We start from the raw sequence: 21,225 nt of genomic DNA, 5'->3' as shown, positions 1-21,225 counted from the left end.
AGGCACCGCAGCGGGCGGGGAATGGGGGGGGCACCGGGACAGGCACCGCAGTGGGCGGGGGGCAGGGAATGGGGGGGGCGCTGGGACAGGCACCGCAGTGGGCGGGGGGCAGGGAATGGGGGGGCGCCAGGACAGGTACCACAGCAGGTGAGGAAGGGGGGGGCACCGGGACAGGCACTGCAGGGGGGAGGGGAGTGTTCTGGTTCCAGGGCCGCAGGGGCTGCCACGGCGTTGGCCTCTGGGGGACGTGTGTTGTGGGTAAGGGGGGGCTGGTACGCAGGCAATGGAGACCCTGAGGGGTGGGGATGTCAGTCAGGAATGCAGGGGAGGGGCTGTGGGAGGGTGGAAGGTGCACACCTGGCCCTGACCCTTATAACTGGGTCTCCCCTTTCCCCAGGTGCTATGGGGAGTCGGGAGTCCATGGGGCAGTTTGTGGTGGGCCGTGGGGAGCACAGCGTCCGGGGGCTGAAGCCCATAGGGGTACAGGGAGCAGGACATCCAGGGGAAGGAGGGGTGGGGGCAACCCCCCAGGCATCTCTGAGTCTCTTGCTATGAACCAGGCCTTGTCAGACGATCTGGGGGCGAGGGAATAAATGCCCCCACCTCTGGGGGAAACGTCCATCTTCTCCTGGCCCCGTCCCAGCCTCCTCTTCCTCTGGGGGGGCCTGGCCCAGCTGCTGCCTCCACGGGGGCAGAGCTCAGCACTGGAGGGGGAGCAGAGAATCACCTGCCAGCCCTATGTCCAAACCCACCCGCACCAGCAGGCTCCAGCCCCCCACGGTGACAGCCCAGGGGTCAGCTGGCAGCGTCCACCCCATTCGCTCTCCCCCATCGCTGCCTAGCTCAGGGGAGAGGGTCCCCGCACTGCGCCCCCCGAGGGCTCCCCCCCTTCTCCACCTCCAAAGTGCGGAGCAGTCAGGACCCCCCCGCCGCCCCCTGCCCAGGCTCAGCTCGCGGTCCCCCCCCCGGCCCTCCCACCGTCCCCTGCCCAGGCTCAGCTCGGCACCCCCCCAGGGCCCTCCCACCGCCCCCTGCCCAGGCTCACCTTGGGGGCCCCCCCAGGGCCCTCCCACCGCCCCCTGCCCAGGCTCAGCTCGGCACCCCCCTGCCCAGGCTCACCTCAGGGGCCCCGTCACTCCCCCCACCGCCACTGCTGAGGCTCAGCAGGCCTGTCTGCTCGTTCCGTCTGTCTGTCTTCAGCTCCACAGCCGGGTCCTCGGCCCCACCCTCCTTGGGCGTCCTGTGGGGCAGAGGGAGTGAGCGCCGGGGGGGACAAGGGGAGCAGGGCGTGAGCAGCTCACGCAGGGATTCTGCTCCCCCCCAGGGGCTCATGGTCACCCCCATCTTGGGGCCCAGCCCTGGTGCTGTGTGCTGCCCTGGGGGGCTGGGGGTCACTCACAGCGATCTCTTCTCCTGCGCCCCACAGCGCAGATGGCCCCGGCGCTGCATGCAGTAGAAGAACCCCACGATCAGCAGGAGCAGCAGGACACAGACCACGACAGCCACGACCGCGGTGCTGCTACCGGCCTGGGGCTCAGGGCCCCCCACTGCAGGAGAGAGCAGGGTGCTGAGCCTGGACGCCTGGGTCCCCTGTGCTACTGGCCTGGGGCTCAGGGCCCCCTACTGTGAGAGAGGGGAGTGCCCATCTGCCTGGGTCTGTGATGGGGTGTCTAACCCTAAGGAGACGGGCGCTCAGGGCTCACACCCAGACCGGTGCGGGGGACTGAGGGCAGTCGGATGGGGCTGGAGGGGTTCAGGGAGCCCCACGATTGGCGGCACCTGGGGGTGCGACATGCTGTGACCAAGCCATGGCGGGAGGCCAGAGGGGGTCACAGTGCTGGTGGGGTCATGGCCCGGCGCAGGCTCTGCAGGACGGGGGATGGAGCAAGGGGTGCCACTGGCTGTTCCAGGGCCCTTACACGCCCGCCCCAGGCTCCGAGCCCCCAATGCCTTGGCCCCCCTGCCCGGTGGACAGCTCTGGGCTCGGCCCCAGTGGCATGAACCCGCCCCCCACAGCCTTCACAGCACCCACCTGTGCAGAGTGCAGGGCCAGCGTGAATGGGAGGGAGAGGACTGGGGGGCCGGGATCCCCAAAGCCCCCTGGGGCTCCAGCACTGCCCCCCCGCCCCGCCCCATGGGAAAGGGGCACTCCCCTGCTGGGGGTGGGGGGAGATGGACAAACAGGTCAGTGCCTGGGAGACAGACGCCCCCACCTCCCAGTTACCCCTGGGTCTGTGCCCAACTGCCCCTCCCCGGCCCTGCCCCACCCCCCACTCACCGATCTCCAGCGTGAAGTGCTGCCGGGCCTCGCCCAGCGCGTTCCTGGCCTGGCACCAGACGCCCGCCTTGGCCAGCGCGGCCGTCACCTCCAGCGTCACCTCGCTGCGCACCCGGCCCCCCGCGCGGCTCGCCACGGGCTGAGGGGACACGGGCTGAGGGAGCGGCACCGGGCCGGGGGTGCGTCGCACGCGCCACCGGCCCTGGACTCAAACTGCACGCGGGCTGTCGCACGCCCGGGCTCCGTGCCAGCGTGTGCCCGCCTGAGCATCACACCTCCCGCCCAAGCATCACACCTCCCGCCCCACAGCCCCGCCAGCCCTCCTGCCCCATGGTCCCGCCTGACCCCGGCCCCACAGCCCCGCCAGCCCTCCCGCCCCACGGCCCCGCCTGACCCCGGCCCCATGGCCCCGCCAGCCCTCCCGCCCCACGGCCCCGCCTGACCCCGGCCCCATGGCCCCGCCAGCCCTCCCGCCCCACGGCCCCGCCTGACCCCGGCCCCACGGCCCCGCCAGCCCTCCTGCCCCACGGCCCTTCCTGACCCCGGCCCCATGGCCCCGCCGGCCCTGCCTGACCCCGGCCCCACGGCCCCACCTGACCCCAGCCCCGCATCCCTGCCAGCCCTCCTGCCCCACGGCCCCGCCTGACCCCGGCCCCACAGCCCCACCAGCCCTCCCGCCCTGGGGTGTGTGCACACTGTGGCTGCCGGGCTTGGCACAGCCGCAGCGCATGCCGGGGGCTCTGGTCCCCCCGTAGGACACACCGGCTCCCAAGCACACGCTGTCGAGCCTCCCGGCCAGGGCTTAGCTCAATCGAGGCACCGTGTGTGGGTGCCTCTTGGGGGCAGGTGCCCCTAGGTCCGGGCGCTCAGCGCCTCCATGCCGCCCCCAGCTCTGTGCACCTCCCCCAGCTACTCGGCCCCCCAAAGCCCCTCCCCCGGCGCTCTTCCTGCCTACTCCCTGCCCCCGCCCTGCCTGGCTCACTGCCTGGCCCCCCCCGACAGAGCAGCACACGGCTGGGGCCGGGGGGCTCAGGGGTGTCACCTCCCAGCTGTGCCTGAGGGTCCCCCTGCCCCCTCCAGCTGCCCAGGGGCTGCAGAGGCAGCAAAGGAAGGTCATGCCCCCCTTCCCCAGCCCCCCATCCGCACCAACCCTTGACTCTGCAGCTGCCAGGATGGTGCAGCTGTTACTAGAGCAGCTGGGTCGAGGGGTGAGGCATGGGGCAGAGAGGGGCGCTCCTGTCCTGGGGGTGGGGGGAGGGGGCGCTCCTGTCCTGGGGGGAGGGGGCAGAAGGATGCTCATGTCCTGGGGGTGGGGGGAGAGAGACATTCCTGCCCTGGGGTGGGGGGGGCACGCTCCATATCAGTGTGCATAGGGAACACCGTTCCACACACGGCCATAACCAACCGGGGGGGGCGCTGGCAGGAGGGGGGCTATTCTGAAGGGCCCCCACCACCTCCCTCTCTGCCTAGCTCACACCAAGCCCCCCGGCGCCTGCAGCCACAGCTCTGCCCTCCCTCCTGCTGGCCCCCCGCCCCTCACCTTCACCCCCGGCAGGCTCCAGCTGAGCTGGGGCTCGGGGTACCCCCTGGCGGAGCAGTTCAGCCGGATGTGCTCCCCCTCGGCCACCACCTGCAGCTGGGTCGGGCGCTCGTCCAGCTCTGGCTTCCCTGTAGGACGGGGCAAAGTCAGGGAGGGGGACAGCCCCAGGTTCCATTGAGTCAGCCCCCCGCAGGGCTCCCAGCCGCCCGGGAGACTCCCACTGCCTGCTCCCCAGGTCCCCAGCTCAGCTCTGCCCAGGGCTGCCCTCTGCCCTGTGCTCCTAACCCATCCGCACCAGGGTGGCCCACTCGGCCTCTCTCCATGGGCTCACTGCCCCGTCCCACAAGGGGGCACCCACCCCCCACCACAGGGCCCCTGGCCACTCCAGGGACCCCCAGGCACGGCCCCCTGCAGTGTGGATCTGAGCTGGGGGCGGCCCACCATGGCTGGGGGACAACCAGCTTCTCCCGGCACAGCAGGACATGTGGGTCTGAAGGGATGAGGATGCGCTTGCAATCCTCAATGGCTGGGCCTGGGGGCTCCAGGGGGCACACGGGGGGCACTGTTTGGGTGCCGGTGGAGGTGGCGGTGAGGCTGAGCCGATCCACCAAGGCCCCTCTCCCAGCCTAGCGGGAGGGGCTGCAGGACCCAGACTCAGTCGGACACTTGGGACAAATCAAAAACCACAGGCCGGGCGGTGCAGGTCCCAGGTGTGAAAGGAGGGAACCGGACGGGGACACTGAGCAGAGAACCCCGCCCGGCGCCCACTGCCCCGCGAAGCTGGCTAAGCAGCCAGCGGACGCCGCCCAGGAGAGCTCTGCCCGGCTGTGTGAGATCGGGGGGCCGGAAGGAGGCCCCATGGTGGCAGCGCACCCCTCGTCCACCACCCTCCTGCTGGCGTGATAGATCGCGGCGCTGGCGAGGGCCGGGGGAGACGGCCGAGGAGGTCTCGCGACATTGTGGGGCCACGGAGAGGGTGTGCGAGGAGGAGCGGGGGGGAGAAGGGCAGCCAGGGCCTCAGGAACAGGTTGTGGAGGAGCCGGAACAGGGGCTGCAGCCTGGCGCATTCTAGGTAGGCGGGCGCCAGGTTTTCTTCCCCGCCGCAAAAACAGCAGGCGCCGGGGACGGGCTGAACGGCGCCAGGCACACGCCCGAGCTCACAGCTCCGTGAAGGAGCCGCCAGCTGATGTCCCCGGTGGGCCTCAAGGTGGAACACAGGCTGGCCCCCGGGGCTCCCCCCTCCCTAGGGGCAGACAGTCCCGCCAGTCGGTGTCAGGGCGGGACCGGCGGGTGAGGAAATGGCGGGGGTGGAGCACGAGCGGGTGCGGCTGTTCTCCAGGCGCGGGCAGAGATGCCAGAGGTGAATTCTCCATGCCAAGCTCCTGCACGTGCAGGCTCTGGGCAGCCCCAGATGCCTCCCTCATCCTTCCTCTGAGGCCTGGGCTCTGCTCCGTGTGCCAGGGCACCCACAGCCCAGCTGCCCCCTGGCCTCACTAACCTGCGGGGGCCGGGCGCGACGTGACTGGATTTATATGGGGAGTGGAAGTCATTTTGTGTGTCCATTGTATCCGCTGGCACCAAATATAGCGCTGGGGCGGTGGGAGGCGAGGTGCCTAATGAAAGCCGACGATGCCCTGAGCCTGCGTGGTGCTTAGATGTCTGTGTTCGTAGGCAGAGGTACAGATTTTAGCTCTGCCGCTGGGTGAGGAGTGTTTCTGGCTGAGGCTCGCGCTGGGAGCTGGGGCTCCTCCCCAGCCAGGACAACGGGCTAAGCGAAGGCCCCAGGGTCCAGAGCACGGCTGGGGAACCTCAGGAGACTTTCCTCCCGGGCTGCAACAAACGGCAGCGCAGGGCAGAGCCCCGCCGGGCAGGCAGCGGGCCAGGACCTAGGGGAGCAGAAAGGGATTTTCCCTCCACGTAGTAAAACCTGTAAGAGGGGCCCTGGCAGGGACCACCCGGGTCCTCTCAGTCCTCATGATTTCAGCCTGTCTGGGCTGGGGCCCATCCCCCAACGGGCGCTTGCAGAGACTTTCAAGAGCACTTTAACCATTGTCTCTCGCCCTGGTTTTTCTTCCTGTGTAAATAACCCTTCACGCCGCTGAGATCTAGAGGCTTTGCCCAACTGCTCCGCCGGGCAAGACACTGGCCGGGGGCTGGGGATGGGCCCTTTAGGCCCCGGAAGAATCTGCGCGGAGTTGGTGAAACAGGTGTAATAACCTCTCACCGGAGTTGGGAGCTACCGGTCTGGGCTGGTAGAGCAGTGGGGAAGTCTGGGGGTTTGCTTGTGCGGGGCTGTGGTGGCCAGTCGGATTTCCTTAGTGAGAGGCGAATCCCAGCCGGGGGCTGTAAGGGGCCTGGATTTTAAGTAGATCCCCGGACTGATTTCTCTAGCTGTGCCCAGAAACGCCGTCCTATCACAGTGTGGCCACGTACAGACCCGACACGCCCAGCCCCGGTACCGCCACCCGCGGGCCTGTGCCCACTGGGACAAACCCCACACCTGCGCATGGGGGTGGCTGCAGCCCTTACCTTCCACAATAACCTCGACGGTCTCGTCCCGCTGCAGCCCCGGCACGCTGGGCACCGATGCCTCGCAGGTGTAGGCGCCAGCCATGTGGTAGGCAGCGGAGTGCAGGGTGTGGGAGCCACCGTCAGCCAGGTGCTCCTTGCCCTGCAATGCGAGGGGGGCGCTGCAGTGCAGGGCCAAGTGAAGGGGTCCCACAGAACCAGTCCCCACCCAGAGGTGGCTGCATCTCAGCGCTGCCAGGGCTGGGGGAAGAGTCCTGCACATGCAGGGCCCCCCATGGGCCTGCTGGGACCTTGCCGAGCCCCAGTGGGTCTCACCTTCCTCCACAGAAGTCTGGGGGGCTGGGAGCCTTGTCCAGAGCAGCTTAGTGTGATGTCTCCGCCCAGGGGCACTGTCACTCGCCTGCCGGGGTGCAGGGTCAGGGGGTCCAGGTCTGTGGAGGGGAAGGGGCAGGATGGGCTCAGCTGCAATGCTGGGGGCTCCCCGAATCACACCGCCTGCCCCCTGGGTGAGCCTCCCACACCAGCTCCCTGGGCACTCGTACCCACCCCCACACCGCACCTCACCTGCATCTCCCCCCAGCCCCTGGGGCACTCACAGATGTCTGGGGGCGGGGGGGGGCGTATCTCCCAGCAGCCCCTGGGGCACTCACAGATGTCCAGGGGCGGGGGGGGGCGTATCTCCCAGCAGCCCTTGGGGCACTCACAGCTGTCCGGGGAGGCGTATCTCCCAGCAGCCCCCGGGGCACTCACAGTTCACATGGATGACCACCTCCTTCTCCAGCTGCACCTCAGGGGGGCTGTCGAAGTCCAGCACCTGGCACCGGTAGGTGCCGCTGTTGGCCCTGGAGACACTGGGCAGCACCAGAACCCCATCCGGCTTGGCGGCCAGTTCCACACTCTGGGAGCCCTACGGGGACGGGGAGGCATTCAGGGCAGTCATCTCCCCCTCCAACTGCTGGGCTCAGCTCCCTGGGGCCCGGCAGCCCAGTGCCCCCGTCCCAGGCTGGGCCCCCCAATACCTGCACATGGTAGAAGATGTACTCTGGCTCTGGCTTCCCGTCCCCCTGGCACCGCAGCCGCACGTCGTCCCCCTCCTTGATCACCGGGGGCGACTCCAGCACAAACTCCACGTTCTCTGTGAAGTCTAGGGCACCGGAGGGCAAAGACACAAGTTAACCCCCAGGCCCTTTACTGAGCAGCATCATGAGGGCGAGTGTGCGACCACGTGTGTGCAAGGAAGGGTCTCTGCATGTGCCGGAGCCTGTGTCACACTCCCCCGGCCAGGCAGATTTCCTGACCCTCCCGCTGTTCCCTGGCTTTCCTCCGCTCCCCCCCACAATCAATCCATGTCCCCCTGGATTTGTGGGCCCCCAGCCCCCCCCCCCCACAGGCAGAAGTACAGGGGAAACTACCATGGCTCACACCCCTCATTTACGCAGCCCAGCGACTCCAGGATGGATCTGTTGACGCTGGGCCCTTCTGAAATGCACTTCATCTGCCCAGCTCCCTGAGGGCAACGGGGGTCTCTGGCTCGGCGGCCGGCTCCGGTTTTACCCTCCCCCAACGTCATCTCATCAGCAAACTGTCGGGGAGGAGTTCGGTCCTTCCAAATCACTGATGCAAACATGAACTCGCGCTGGGCTCAGAACGGGCCCTGGGTGACCACTGCCCGGCCGGCTGCGTTCTCAGACCCATCAGCCAGTCTGCAATCCAGCAAACATGCACAATGGCCTGTTTCCTTCCAGGTTTCTAACCAGACCCTCCAGTGGGGGGAGCCGAAAGCCTCACACAAGTTGGGCACCTCAGCGCTGTTTGCTAAGCTAACATCCCGCTCTCTTTCCCACAGACCCCCGGGGCGTTCCACGGACGGCATTGCCCTCCTTTAATTCCTTGTCAGTCTTGTCCTCTCTCAGCCACTCCGTGATCAAGGTCGGACGGGCAGGCCCATAATTACCTGGTTCATCCTGTTTGCCCTTTTCCAAAACCAGCCCACCCCTTCTGGGACTTCCCCAGTGCTCCAAGGCTGACTGGAGATCCACCCTGACTGGCAGTGAGCTCCTGCGCCAGCTGCTTTAAACTCTGGGGTGTCAGCTGGCTCTTGCTGACTTAAAAGGTCTAACCTGAGGCTTTGTTTAGCAGCCTCGAGAGATTTTGGAGGAATGGAAGGAATGTTATTACCATGGGGTAAGATAACATCTGTTTTATCCCCAAACAGAAATACCTACAGAGCACTTCTGCCTTTTCCGCATTATGAGTAATTATTTTATCATATCCCTATAAAAAACAGACCAGCACCACTGTTGGGATTATTCCTCATATTTTTAAAAACTCCTTATTGTTCTTAACTCTGCAGGACATAGATGTCGGCCTTCAGCTTCTGAAGAAGAGGGTCTGTCCCCCAAAAGCTCATCACCAAATAAATCATTTTATTAGTCTTTAAAGTGCTACATTTCTGCTGCTTTGTTCTGCTGGAGTACAGACTAACGTGGCTACCTCTCTGTTACTATCTGGCTTCCCTTATCACTTTGCTAGAATTCCTAACTCCTCATTTATACTCATTCCTATCAACTTCCCCTGCTTCCATTTATATTTACATACCTAAATGTTACCACTGCCTTTATTCCCCTCTAAGCGAGACTTGCTTTTAACCAGCACAGCTCTTTTCCACAGCGCTGGAACGGTGCGTTTCTGAGCATTGCATAAGGCACTCTCATATGTTCCCATTCCTGTGCGGCAGTTGCAAGATGCTGGTGCAAAAGCCTTCGCACAAGAGCCCCATGGCCCTGCACTGCCTGCGAGGAAGGCGGGGTACTCACAGTGCAACACCAGGGTGAAGCGCTCCGAGGTGGCGTTTCCCACCTGTCCCTGGGGCAGCTGGTACTGGACCATGCAGTGGAACTGGGCATCCTTGTCGGCCTTGCTGGGGCGCAGATAGAGGGTGCTGGACACAGACTGCAGCCCTGAGGCCTCCTTCACCGTGCGGGACACCATATACATGTCTGTGGGGAGAGCAGAGGCACCAGCACGTGAAAGGGGGCAGGGACATGGTGCAGCGTGCGCAGGGGTCAGTGCCGGGCAGGGAGCACCAGTGAGCGCTGCAGCTGCTGCCCAGGAGAGATTCAGGGGCTGCCCAGCCGACTGGCGGAGCGCCCCCAGCTGGCAGCCTGGGTCTGTACGGTAATGGTGGTTTGAATCAGCAGACAGCTCACTGCACAGAACATCGTTTGTTTCCCCCGAGCAAGGAATTAGCGGGAACCCTGGTGAGTGCACAGGTCAGAGTGGGGAGGGGGCTGGCAGCCCATGGAGCAGGACAAACAGGGGGTCAGGGAACAGGGCTGGCGTGGAGGTTGGGGGGTGCGGCTGCTAGGCAGGCAGGCAGGTGAGGGGCAGGCGGGGGCCTCCTGGCGGTGGGCGGCTGGGAGAGCTGAAGGGCCCGGCAGCTGCGGGGGGGGGTATCTGTTACCATCATTGCGCTCGGTGGGGACATCAAGGAGCGCCCCGTCCTTGAGCCAGCTGATCGTGGGGGCGGGGTTGGCGTTCCGGCTGCTGCAGGTGGCAATCTGGGCACAGAGATAGTAAATCACGCCTGGCACAGACCCCCAGCCCTGCCACCCCACACCCCCTCTGCACGGACCCCCCCAGTCAGAGGGAGGTGCCGGGCACCCCACTCCAGAGGGCTGTGGTCAAGAGACCCTAATGAACTGTGGGGACCTGACTCCCACCCCCCACCCTGGCAGCCGCCAGCCCCTCACCTCAGACACAGTCGGCTCCGTCACGGACAGGATCCCCGAGTTGCGGGTGAGCTCCAGGGCCTTGGGGGGCTCTGCGGGGGAGGAGCGAGGAGATCATCAGACCAGAGCCAGGCTGGGCCAGGCCCCGAATGCACCAGCGGGGGGGAGATAGAGACAGCACAGGGCTGTGAGGAGGCGTGCGTGGGAGGTGTGCATGCGTGCGTGCGAGGGCCCCCGTGCACCATCAAGCCATGCAGCGGAGAGGGCTACAGGGAAGGACCCCTTGACTCCTGCCCCATGGAGGCTGAAGGACGCAGGACACGTGCAGACGGGGAGCCCGCCAGCATCCCGGGACCCCCAAGGGGAGTGAGAGTCCTGGGCCTGCCCCAGTGCACTTGGACAGAGGCAGCTGCACAGCATGAGGGGCCAGGGAGAGGCACTGGGCTGCAGCGGAGGGCTGAGGATAGGAGATGCACTGCATGGGGGGAAGGTACCTACCGCCAGTGGGGGGGAGGGGAGAGACTTGGGCAGTGGGGGGGAGGGGATGGAGGTGGTGCGTGTGGGGGAGGGGAGGGAGTTGGGCAGTGTGGGGGGAGGGGAGAGAGTCGGGCAACGGGGGGAGGGAGTCGGTCAGTGTGGGGGGAGGGGAGGGAGGCGGTCAGTGTGGGGGAGGGAGTCGGTCAGCGTGGGAGGGAGGCGGTCAGTGTGGGGGGAGGGGAGGGAGGCAGGCAGCAGGGGGTCTCTCACCATACACACGGAGCTGGGCTATGCCCTCCGCGCTGCCTGCGGCACCTGCAGTCACCTGGCAGGAGAAGGCCCTCTCATCGCTCACGTCAGCTTTTGGTAGGACCAGGCTGAGGTCGGGGTCCATGTACACGCGGCCTGAGTACTCGGTGCCCTGGTCCACCGCCCCACGGCCCCCCTCGCTGTAAGCCACACGGTGCCGTTTGCCATCCCGGTCCGTCTGGGGAGGGGCAGAGTTAGGGAGCCCTCCCTCGCACACGAGTGTAAGATTCACCGCCAACACCCCTCGCACACAAGTGTGAGATTCACCACCAACACCCCTCACGCACGAGTGTGAGATTCACCACCACCATCCCTCACACACGAGTGTGGGATTCACTACCAGTACCCCCATGCACACGAGTGTGGGATTCACTCCCATGCCCCTCGTGCATGAGTGTGGGATGCCCCTCCAACACTCCTTGCACATGAGTGTGGGGTTCATAGAATCCTAGGGCGGGAACGGACCTCAGGAGGTCGCTGAGACCAGCCCTCTGCTTCCAGCAGGATCAACCCTCACCAAGTCATCCCAGCCAGGACCTCGTCCAGCAGGACTTAAAAACCTCCAGGGCTGGAGATTCCACCACCTCTCTGCTCACCCCCAAACCCTCTCCCTTTGCACCCTCTCATCGGCACAGGCAAGATTTGTCCTTGCACTCATGCCACGGCCCCCTCACACCCCTTCCCATGAACACAACAGGATTCACCCCCCCAGCGCCCCCAGTCAGTAGCACAACCCCTGGCACACGCAGAGGGACACAGACACCCCTCCAGTGTGCCCATCACACCCTGCCCGTCACACTCCCCCCACCGCTTGCACGCACGTGCCGGGATACTCACGATGAACCATTCCACCAGGCGGGTGTCAGACGAGCCAGTGACATGGTGTGTGCAGGGGATGGTGCCTTGGGACCCCAGCAGCACCTCAACCTGAGCCGGCACCCAGATCTGCACCCCGGCCAGGCAGCCTGCGGGGGCAGGACAGGGCAGAATGACATGGGGCCCAGGGCACCACAAGGGACTGGGGCTGGACTGCATGGAAATAATGACCACAAGAGAACAGCACTAAACATCCCTGTGGTGGGAAAAACCCCACAGCGGCCCAACATGGCAGCTTTTCATTGCAGGTTGGACCTCCCTGGTCCGGCACCCTCGGGACTTCAGTGATCCCTGACTAGGGATTTTGCCAGAGCAGGGGAGGTCAATGCTCCTGTGCTGGCTTGTGGGCCCTGATCCTCAGCTCTCCTCCTAGCAGCTACCTGCAGCTTCTGGCCCCCTGGCCCCCAAGGCTTCTTGGCCCTGACTGCCAGCTTCCCATTCCTAGTTGTGGGCCGCCTGCTTCCCAGCCCGGCCACTGCTTCCAAGCCCCAGCTTCCCAGCAGCTGCTGCCCCCTCCCCTGCTGCCAGCTTGACTGTGGCTGCCCCAGTTGGGACTCCTGACTGCCAGTCTCCCAGCTCGCCCCCATTCCAGCCACTGGAGCTCTCTGGTTCCACATCCTCTAAGGTTTGGTTGGCAGAGAAGAGTCCCACATTTCAGAGGTACATCATGCTCACAGAAAAGAGGAAGTTTGTTTAAAAGAAATTAAAAAGTGTCAAAAGCAAAATCCCTGCAAGCTGCACAGAAAAATTTCAGACACACAATAGAGGCTCAATTTAAATGTATACCCGATGTGAAAAACCCACACCCAAATGCAAGTCTACAGAGCCTGCATCCTCAGCACCCTCCTTTACGGCAGCGAGACTTGGACCCTGTATGCCCGCCAGGAAAAGAGGCTGAACATCTTCCACTTGCGCTGCCTCAGGCGCATCCTTGGAATATCATGGAAGGACAGAGTGACCAACACCGCCGTCCTTGAGCAAGCTGGAATCCCAGCCATGCACACCCTCCTCAGGCAGCGTTGGCTCCGCTGGCTTGGCCACGTCCACAGGATGAATGACTGAAGGATCCCAAAAGACATCCTGTATGGCGAGCTAGCCTCTGGCAAAAGACCTCCCGGACGCTCCCAATTGCTCTACAAAGATGTCTGCAAGAGGAACCTCAGGGAGGTAGACATTGAGCTGGACAGCTGGGAGGAGCTGGCAGACGATCGCAGCAGATGGACGCAGGAACTACACAAGGGCCTTCAGAAGGGTGAGATGAGGATCAGACAGCTAGCAGAGGAGAAGCGAGCCCACAGAAAGCACAGTAAGGACCTGCCAGACACCCACTACACATGCAACAGATACAGCAAGGACCGTCAACTCTCGTGTGGGCCTTCACAGTCACAGTCGACACTGCAAATGATGATCCCAAATGGAACTATGAAGGGCGCGATCCATAGTCTATGTAGACTGAAGCATGCTGCTACTACTACTACTGTGAAAAAAAATACAGTAAAAGAACTAAACAAGTGCCACAGGGGCTTAACAACCATGTAAAAGAAGCAGTGAGGGATAAAAAAGCATCATTTAAAAAGTGGAAGTTAAATCCTAGTGAGAAAAATCGAAAAGTGCATCAACGCTGTCAACGGAAGTGTAGCAATACGATCAGGAAGGCCAAAATGGAATCTGAAGATGAGCGAGCCAAAAGGAAAGCAACATGTTCCTTGAGCACATCAGAAGCAAGAAGCTGCTAAACAACCAGCGGGGCACTTGATCGAGATGCTAAAGGAGTGTTCCATGCAGATAAGGTCATTGCAGACAAATACAAAGAGATCTTGGCATAGGAAAAAGTTCACAAAAGGACAACCAAAATGATGAGGTGTTTGGCACGGGCGCTGTGCGAGGAGGGAATAATAAGACTGGGATTTCTCGGCTTAGAAAGGAGGCGACTAAGGCGGGATATGAGAGAGGGCTACACAATCATGACAGGCACGGAAAAGTGAACAAGGGAAAGTTATTGACTTGTTCCCTTAACCTCAGAACTAGGGACACCCAGTGCAATGAATGGGGGGCAGGTTTAAAACACACACCAGGAAGTTGTTCTCCACACAGCGCACAGTGAGGCGGTTGTGAAGCCCCGGACTTTACCAGAGCTCAGAGAAGAGCTAGACACACCCATGGAGGTTGGGTCCATCGATGGCCGTGGCCAGGCTGGGCACAGAGGGAGCCCCAGCCACTGATTGCCAGATGCTGGGACTGGGCAACAGGGGAGGGATCACTGGATCATTCCCTGCTCTGGTCACTCCCGTCGGGGCACCCGGCATTGGCCGCTGTCGGCAGAGAGGACACTGGGTGGGATGGACCTTTGGTCTGACCCAGTCTGACCATTCTTATGTTCATCCCGAGATCCTCCTCAGGGCCCATTATTGCCCCTTCCCACTCCTTGGCTAATACCCCACCCCGGCCGCTTATACCCCCTTCGGCCCTCCAGAACATCCCACCCAGGGGCTGTGCACACGGCTGCCGGGGTGTCCCTGTGGCACCGGGGGGGGGGGCCTGCACCCTTCCCCCCAGTGCAGCCCTTCTCCCACCCTCTCCCCCCATGGCACCCCCTTAGACATCACTGCAGAGCCTGGTGCAGGGCAGCAGCAGCCTCTGCTCTGCCCCCAGCTGCCTCAGGCCAGTGCAGTCTGGCACCAGAAAGCCAAGACACAGCTCCAGTGCAGAGCAGAGCAGAGCAGAGCAGAGCAGAGCAGAGCAGAGCAGAGCAGACTGTTGCACAGAACCACCTCCCCACGGCTTCCACCACCCAGGCCACCTGCTGATGTGGCCAGGGGGACCGTCCTGCCCATAGGCTGGCTGGGGCAGCTGCCATGGGGCCCACCTCTCTTCCAGGCCACAGGGACAGAGGGGCAGAGCGAGCAGCTGGAAGCGGCTCTATCCCCCCTGTGCTACCATAGGGGGTGTGCGTAAATCACCAGGGGCAGAGGGGCTGGGGGATGCATGGGGGAAGTGCAGAGACTGGCAGGGGGGCTGGGAGACATGGGGGGAAATATGCAGAGACCCCTGCCCGCCTGGAGCCCCACCACTGCAGGGTGCTGGCCTACCAGCAGAGTCTGAGGACTGGTCCTGAAATGGCTTGGGGCCACCCCCCCGACACACACCCTGTGCTGCCCTCAGCACCCCACAGCTGTCAGCAGCTGGGGGAGAGTGAGGGGGCAGAAGAGAAGGAGGGAAAAGGGAGCTGCCGGGGAAGGGAGCAGGGGGAGAAGGGGTGAGAAGGAGGAGAAAGGAGGGGGAACCCAGCAGGGGCAGGAGAGGCAGGGAGGGGAGGGGAGGGGAGCAGGGGGTGGACAGGGGAAGAGGAGATGGATGGGCACAGAAGTGGGGCAGGGAGGGAAGCAAGGGTCTGGGGGGCAGGAGGGTGGGGGGCAGAAGGAGGGGCAAGAGGCCGAGGGACGCAGCCTCAGCCAGCAGCAGCTGTTTGAGATTCCAGGCTGGTCCGGCTGAACCGGGCCTTTGTTCCAGGATAAAACCCCCGGGGGGGGGAGGGGAACCGGGCAGAGAGAAGTGCCAGACACAGAGCGCCAGGCACACGCTGGGAGAGCCGGCTGGGAGGGGCATCACCATGGTGCAGCTCCGACGCCGAGAGGGGCCCAGGCAGATGGCACAGACGGGGGAAGATGCTGGACTTGTTCGTCTGCCCAGCGGTGGCTGAGAGAACCTGCAGTGGGGGTCTCGCACTGGCTGGGGGTGTGACACACGCACACACTAGAGCTCACGGGCTCGCAGCCACGCACACGCACTTCATATCGCACGCTCAACACCTCAGCCACTCAAGCCTTTGCACGCCGGCACGGCCCTCCAGCCAGAGACTCCCGGGCATGTTTGCACACTCGGTTTGCACAGGGGACCACACCCACTCGTGCGCGTTACGGTGACCTCGGCTGGCCATGACTGGCTGCCCTCTTCCAGAGCTGCTCCGCCCCACAGCCCCACTCCTCACGGAGCAGCTGGTGCTGGCAGGGGGCTCAGGAGACCACTGGCTGCAACCAGGCCTCAGCGCCTGCCCCTAGGCGCAGCTAGAAGGGGGAGGGCAGGAGGCTCAATGGGCCCACTCCGAGATTTTGGCCAGAGGGGCTGGGACGGGGAGTGGGTGCAGAGGGGGCAGGGATGGGGGTTGGGTGCAGAGGGGGGCGGGGATGGGGCTTGGGTACAGAGGGGGCTGGGATGGGGGTTGGGTGTAGAGGGGGGCAGGGATGGGGGTGGGTGCAGAGGGGGCTGGGACGAGGGTTGGATGCAGAGGGGGCGGGGGGTTGGGTGTGGAGGGGGCAGGGATGGGGGTTGGGTGCAGAGGGGGCAGGGACGGGGGGTGGGGGTGGAGGGGGCTGGGACGGGGGTTGGGTATAGAGGGGGCGGGGATGGGGGTGGGTGCGGAGGGGGCTGGGACGAGGGTTGGGTGCAGAGGGAGCAGGGATGGGGGGTGGGTGCGCAGGGGGCTGGGACGTGGGTTGGGTGTAGAGGGGGCGGGGATGGGGGTGGGTGCAGAGGCGGCTGGGGGGTAGGGGGCCAGCTCAGGAGCGGGCGTGAGGTCTGAGGGGGTGTTGGATGTGGGAGGGGCTGTGCAGCAGGAGTCTGGCCTGGAGGGGGGATGCAGGCAGGGTGCGGTGCAGAGCCAGGCTGGGCTCAGCTTAGCAGGGCTCTGAGTACCCTGCCAGCAGCCCCAGCCCTCTGGCTGTTCCACCTGACCCTCGGGGATGGGGGGCAGGGCTCTGAGCACTGTCCCCACCCCCAGCAAAATCTCTCAGCTCCTATTGGCCATTTCATGCACTGTCCTCGCCCCCAGCAAAATCCCTCAGTGTCTCTTGGCAAGAAGCTGGCCAATGGAAGTGCTGCATTTCCCCACCCCTCCCACCCCCTTCAAAATCTCTCAGCTTCCATTGGCCAGGTTTGAGTGTAGCCCCTGCCCCCAGCAAAATCTTTCACCTCCTATTGGCCAGACACTGGACAACGGGAGCTGAGAAATTGTGCTGCACTAACCCTGCCCCAGTAAAATTTCTCAGCTCCGTTTGGTCAGAAACCAGCCAATGGGAGCTGATGTATTTTGCTGGGGGCGGGGCAGCACCCTGAGCTCTACCCACCTCAGCAGGAGAGGGACCAGCCGTGGGCCAGGTTAAGAGGCACAGCGGGACCGATGGGGCCCACGGCTTGTCTCCTGCAGGCCCCTGAGGACAGGGATCTATGGGGGCACAGGCCCCACAGCACTCGGGGCGGGGAGACTAGCCCTGGCACCAAGGGACACGAAACCCACAGTGCTGGGGGAATCTCAGCATTAGTGCACGAGGGTGCTCGTGTGTGAACTGTTACAGGGAGAAGTACAATGTAGTGCACCGGGGCACCTCGGTGCTACCGCACAGTGAGCCCGGGCTCAGGTGTGACCCGTCTGGGGATCACCCCGCTGGAGATCGCAGCGGTAATGCATGGGGGGCCAGGGGTGTGATCTGTGTCGGGGGGGGGGAATCGCAGTGCTAGTGCATGGGGGGCTGGGGTGTGATCTCTGTCAGGGGGGGAATCGCAGTGCTAGTGCATGGGGGGCAGGGGTGTGATCTGTGTCGGGGGGGAATCGCAGTGCTAGTGCATGGGGGGCAGGGGTGTGATCTGTGTCGGGGGGGGAATCGCAGTGCTAGTGCATGGGGGCAGGGGTGTGATCTCTGTCGGGGGGGAATCGCAGTGCTAGTGCATGGGGGCAGGGGTGTGATCTCTGTCGGGGGGGAATTGCAGTGCTAGTGCATGGGTGTGATCTCTGTTTGGGGAATTGCAGTGCTAGTGCATGGGGGGCTGGGTGTGATCTCTGTTTGGGGAATCGCACTGCTAGTGCATGGGGGGCTGGGTGTGATCTCTGTCTGGGGAATCGCAGTGCTAGTGCATGGGAGGCTGGGTGTCGGGGGGGATCGCAGTGGTAGTTCATGGGGGGCTGGGTGTGATCTCTGTTTGGGGAATCACACTGCTAGTGCATGGGGGGCTGGGTGTGATCTGTCTGGGGAATCGCAGTGCTAGTGCATGGGGGGCTGGGTGTCGGGGGGGATCGCAGTGCTAGTTCATGGGGGGCTGGGTGTGATCTCTGTTTGGGGAATCACAATGCATGGGAGGCCAGGGTGATTTTATGAAGCCAAACGCAGCAGGGCTGAGACCTCAGTGTGCTGCTGAGAATGGAGGTGGGTATTCTGCAGACACTTGATTCACCCCCACTGCTGTGGCCAGCTGAGCCCCACCTCTGTCCATCTGGGCTCAGGCTGGTTGGCTGCTGACAAGGGAGGCAGGGACAGATTAGCCTCATTAGCAGAGCCCACAGGGGACAGGCCAGTGCCAGCTGAGGCCTGGAAGGCCCTGAAGTGACAGCCATGGTCAAGGCCAGGCCAGCCCAGCCAAGGGGCACCAGGAGGGCTGGGGCAGAGACACAGCCAGTGAGGGTCTGAATACATCCAACTCAGCCTCCCTGAGAACAACCGGCATCAGAGATGGGAGCCAGAGTGCCCTGGGTCCCTGCCTCTCTTCATCCCCCAGCCCAGAGAGAACTCAGGAGTCCTGGGCCCCAGCCCTTCCCCCACCAGGGCTCTGTTCTTTCTAGACCTTACCCCAGCTGGTAGGTGGCAGGGGGCTCTTCCCTTTAGCACCCAGAGGGAAGCTGCCCCTCCCAGTGGGACCCCCTGGGTGCTGGCGGACCCCTGGTCACGGACACCCCATCTGTGGGTGCTGGTCTCTGCAGAGCCCTGGGGATGAAGGGGTTACAGGCCTGCAGGCAGAGCTGGGAGCAGATTAAACAGTAACAGGTGCTGCTGAGCCAGGGAGCAGCTGTCAGGGCCACAGCCCAGGCAGAGGGAGGGAGCTGGGGCTGAGACCCCCCCTGCCCTGAGCGCAGAGCGGGGCACAGGCAGGGCCCTGGGATAGGCCCAAGGGTGCAAAGGGCCCAACAAGTCTGTCCGTGCATGCACAAGGGAACACTCTGGTGCATGTGTGCGCCAAGAGCCCAGCCAGCCTATTCACAGGCTTGCCAGGGGCACAGAGCACACTTACGGAGGCATGGGACACGCTCCCATGAGCACACCCAGCCAAGAGAACAGCCGGCCCATCCATGTGCCCCACACAGTGTCCCTGGGATGGTTCCCTGGTCACTGCCTCACTGCAGCCAGGGCCTCTCCCTCCAGCCTGCGCTGCCATGAGAAAGGCCGGTCCCAGGCCCAGCTATGAATAGCAGCACCCAGCCCCAAAGTCTCAGCACAGCTAGAAATAGACAGCGGGAAAGTCCTTCACCAGGGTTATCTGCTGGAGGCACAGAGCTGGACAGTTTATCTGCTGCTCCCAGGACCATGGGCTGCAGAGCCCTGCAGTCACGCCCAGCTACCCTGGCCAACCTACATGGGGAGCCCTGGGCAGCGGCCTCTGCCCAACAGAGCAACAGACACCCAGACCCGGGGAGCAGGCAGCAGTGAGCAGAGGGAGGGGCTGGGGACCAGGACACCTGGGTTCTCTGCCCAGCTCTGGGAGGGGAGTGGGGTCTGGTGGTGGGCTGCTGTGGGGCCAGGATTCCTGGGTTCTCTGCCCCACTGTTCTAAGGGCAGGGCATGCTCTGCACTGTACAGGTAACAAGGGGGAGATGGGGCCAGGCAGGTGAGGGGCAGGAGCTGAGCAGTGTGGGTGACTGCCCTGAAATCCTGTCCCCCCAGGGTGCAGTGCAGTGACAATGGCCAGGCAGGATGGGGAGGGGAGGCAGGCGGCTCTGCTCAGACACACGTGGGCCATGATCTCAAGGCAGGGGCTGAGGGCAGGGCCCTGATGGCTGAGCACAGGCCCCCTCCCTGCAGGACAGGCAGCCCCTTGGGAGCCCAGGGTCCCTCCCAGCTCCCTGCCCAGGCCTGTCTCCAGGTGCATCCCCCCACCAGGCCCCACCCCACCATGCAGATGCCTCTCCTGGGCCCACCTCAGCAGGGCTCCCTTGGGCGTCACTGGCCACACAGCTGAGCTGGGCAGAACCACCCTCTGCACGTGGCCAGGACACCCCCTAAGCCAGGCAGTCCTGCTCCTGCTGGCTGGGCCGGGTCAGAGCAGCTTGGCACAGCCCCAGCGGTTCTGTTCCAGGCTGGGCCAGGGAACCCCAGGGTGCTGCTCAGGGTGCAGGGGGGAGGGGACCCCACATACACCAGGCTGGGCCGGACCGGACCGGACGGGGCAGGGGGACCCCAGGGCACTGCTCTGGGTGCAGGGGGGAAGAGGACCCCACGTATACCAGGCCAGGTGGGGGGGGCACCAGGGCACTGCTCAGGGTGCAGGGGGGAGGAGACCCCACGTACACCAGGGCGGGCGGAGCGGGGGGACCCCAAGGCGCTGCACAGGGTGCAGGGGGACTGGCGCTGCAGAGGCCGCCCAGAGCCTAGAGCCGGAGGCGGAGCCGGGCGCCAGGAATGCGGGCGGCAGCGGCGGAGCAAACAACGGGCCGGGGCAGGTCGGAGCAGAGGTCCCTCGCCTGGGGGAGGGGCGGCATCCCCGCCCCCGCGGCTGCCAACGCCCGAGGCCCCCGCGGAGCCGGACTCCTGGGTTCGCTCCGCGGCTCCGGGACCGCCTGCCCCGCCCGGCACTGAAGCGCTTTCACCGGCTCGGTACCTTCGGGCCGGCAGCACCGCCCGGGGGCCTCCCCCTGCTTGCAATGGGGTCCCGCTGCCAGGGGCTCAGCGCCGCCCGCCGCCAGCTCCCAGTGTCCGGGGGGGCTGAGGATCGGCCCCTGGGGGCTCCACACACCGGCCCCCCCGCACCCCTCTCCTCCTCTGCCCCCGCCCTCCCCCGCGCCAGCCCCCCTCCCCAGCCCCCCGCGCCTACCCCCCAACCCACAGCTACCCCACCCCACTCCCCAGCCCCCCGGGGCCCTGCCCCCCAACACACAGCCACCCCATCCCGCTCCCCAGCCCCCCGGGCCCTGCCCCCCAACACACAGCCACCCCACCCCGCTCCCCAGCCCCCCGGGGGCCTGCCCCCCAACACACAGCTACCCCACCCCGCTCCCCAGCCCCCCGGGCCCTGCCCCCCAACACACAGCTAGCCCTGCACCCCCAAGCCGGCGGCAGGTCGCCCCTCTGGCCCGGCGGCTCAGCCGGGCGGGCAGAGGCGCTCGCAGGTCTCCCCGGAGCCCGAGGAGCGGAGCGGAGCGGACCGGCCGGCGCCTACCTGGGCAGGCGGTCAGCGCCAGGAGCAGGAGCGGGAGGCCCCGCAGCGGGCAGCCGGCCCGGCCCATGTCGGCTGCGGGAGCGAGTGGAGGCGCCTCCCGGCCGCAGCCCGCCCCAGCCCCCGGCCCGGCCCCGCCCCGCCCCGCCTCGGCCCCCCACCCCCACCTGCTCGGGAGAGGGCGGGACGCCGGGCCGGCCCACCGCGGACCCCGCAGCGCCTGGGATCCCCCTCCCGGCACCTGCTGATTCCCCGCGACGGCCTTCTCCCGCTGCCACCGCCGGAGCCAG

At 65.1% G+C, this 21,225-nt stretch overlaps 1 protein-coding gene across 1 annotated transcript; it reads right to left on the bottom strand.

The window, feature by feature from the left end:
* Positions 1-139: 139 nt before the first annotated feature.
* BCAM (basal cell adhesion molecule (Lutheran blood group)) lies at positions 140-21,055 on the bottom strand. The gene is made up of 15 exons (XM_074980618.1): positions 20,939-21,055; positions 11,702-11,829; positions 10,826-11,042; positions 10,100-10,170; positions 9,811-9,907; positions 9,164-9,346; positions 7,367-7,491; positions 7,098-7,254; positions 6,663-6,778; positions 6,348-6,489; positions 3,819-3,946; positions 2,279-2,417; positions 1,400-1,547; positions 1,120-1,240; positions 140-704 (listed from the first exon to the last, which is right to left on the bottom strand). The coding sequence occupies exons 1-15, from the start codon at positions 21,003-21,005 to the stop codon at positions 699-701; spliced, it is 1,845 nt and encodes a 614-aa protein (XP_074836719.1). The 5' UTR covers positions 21,006-21,055; the 3' UTR covers positions 140-698.
* Between the last annotated feature and the right edge of the window lie 170 nt (positions 21,056-21,225).

The sequence above is a fragment of the Carettochelys insculpta genome, chromosome 30 (genome assembly GCF_033958435.1).
Source record: "Carettochelys insculpta isolate YL-2023 chromosome 30, ASM3395843v1, whole genome shotgun sequence".
Classification (NCBI taxonomy): domain Eukaryota; kingdom Metazoa; phylum Chordata; order Testudines; family Carettochelyidae; genus Carettochelys; species Carettochelys insculpta.
Note: the sequence above shows the minus strand (reverse complement) of the source record. Positions and strands in the feature narration are given on the sequence as shown.

Coding starts and splice junctions, on each gene's coding strand:
- BCAM (XM_074980618.1), bottom strand. CDS start 21,005: ATGGGCCGGGCCGGCTGCCCGCTGCGGGGCCTCCCGCTCCTGCTCCTG. Junction 6,490..6,662: donor CCAGACTTCTGTGGAGGAAG/GTGAGACCCACT, acceptor CTCGCATTGCAG/GGCAAGGAGCACCTGGCTGA. Junction 1,241..1,399: donor GCGCAGGAGAAGAGATCGCT/GTGAGTGACCCC, acceptor TCTGCCCCACAG/GACGCCCAAGGAGGGTGGGG.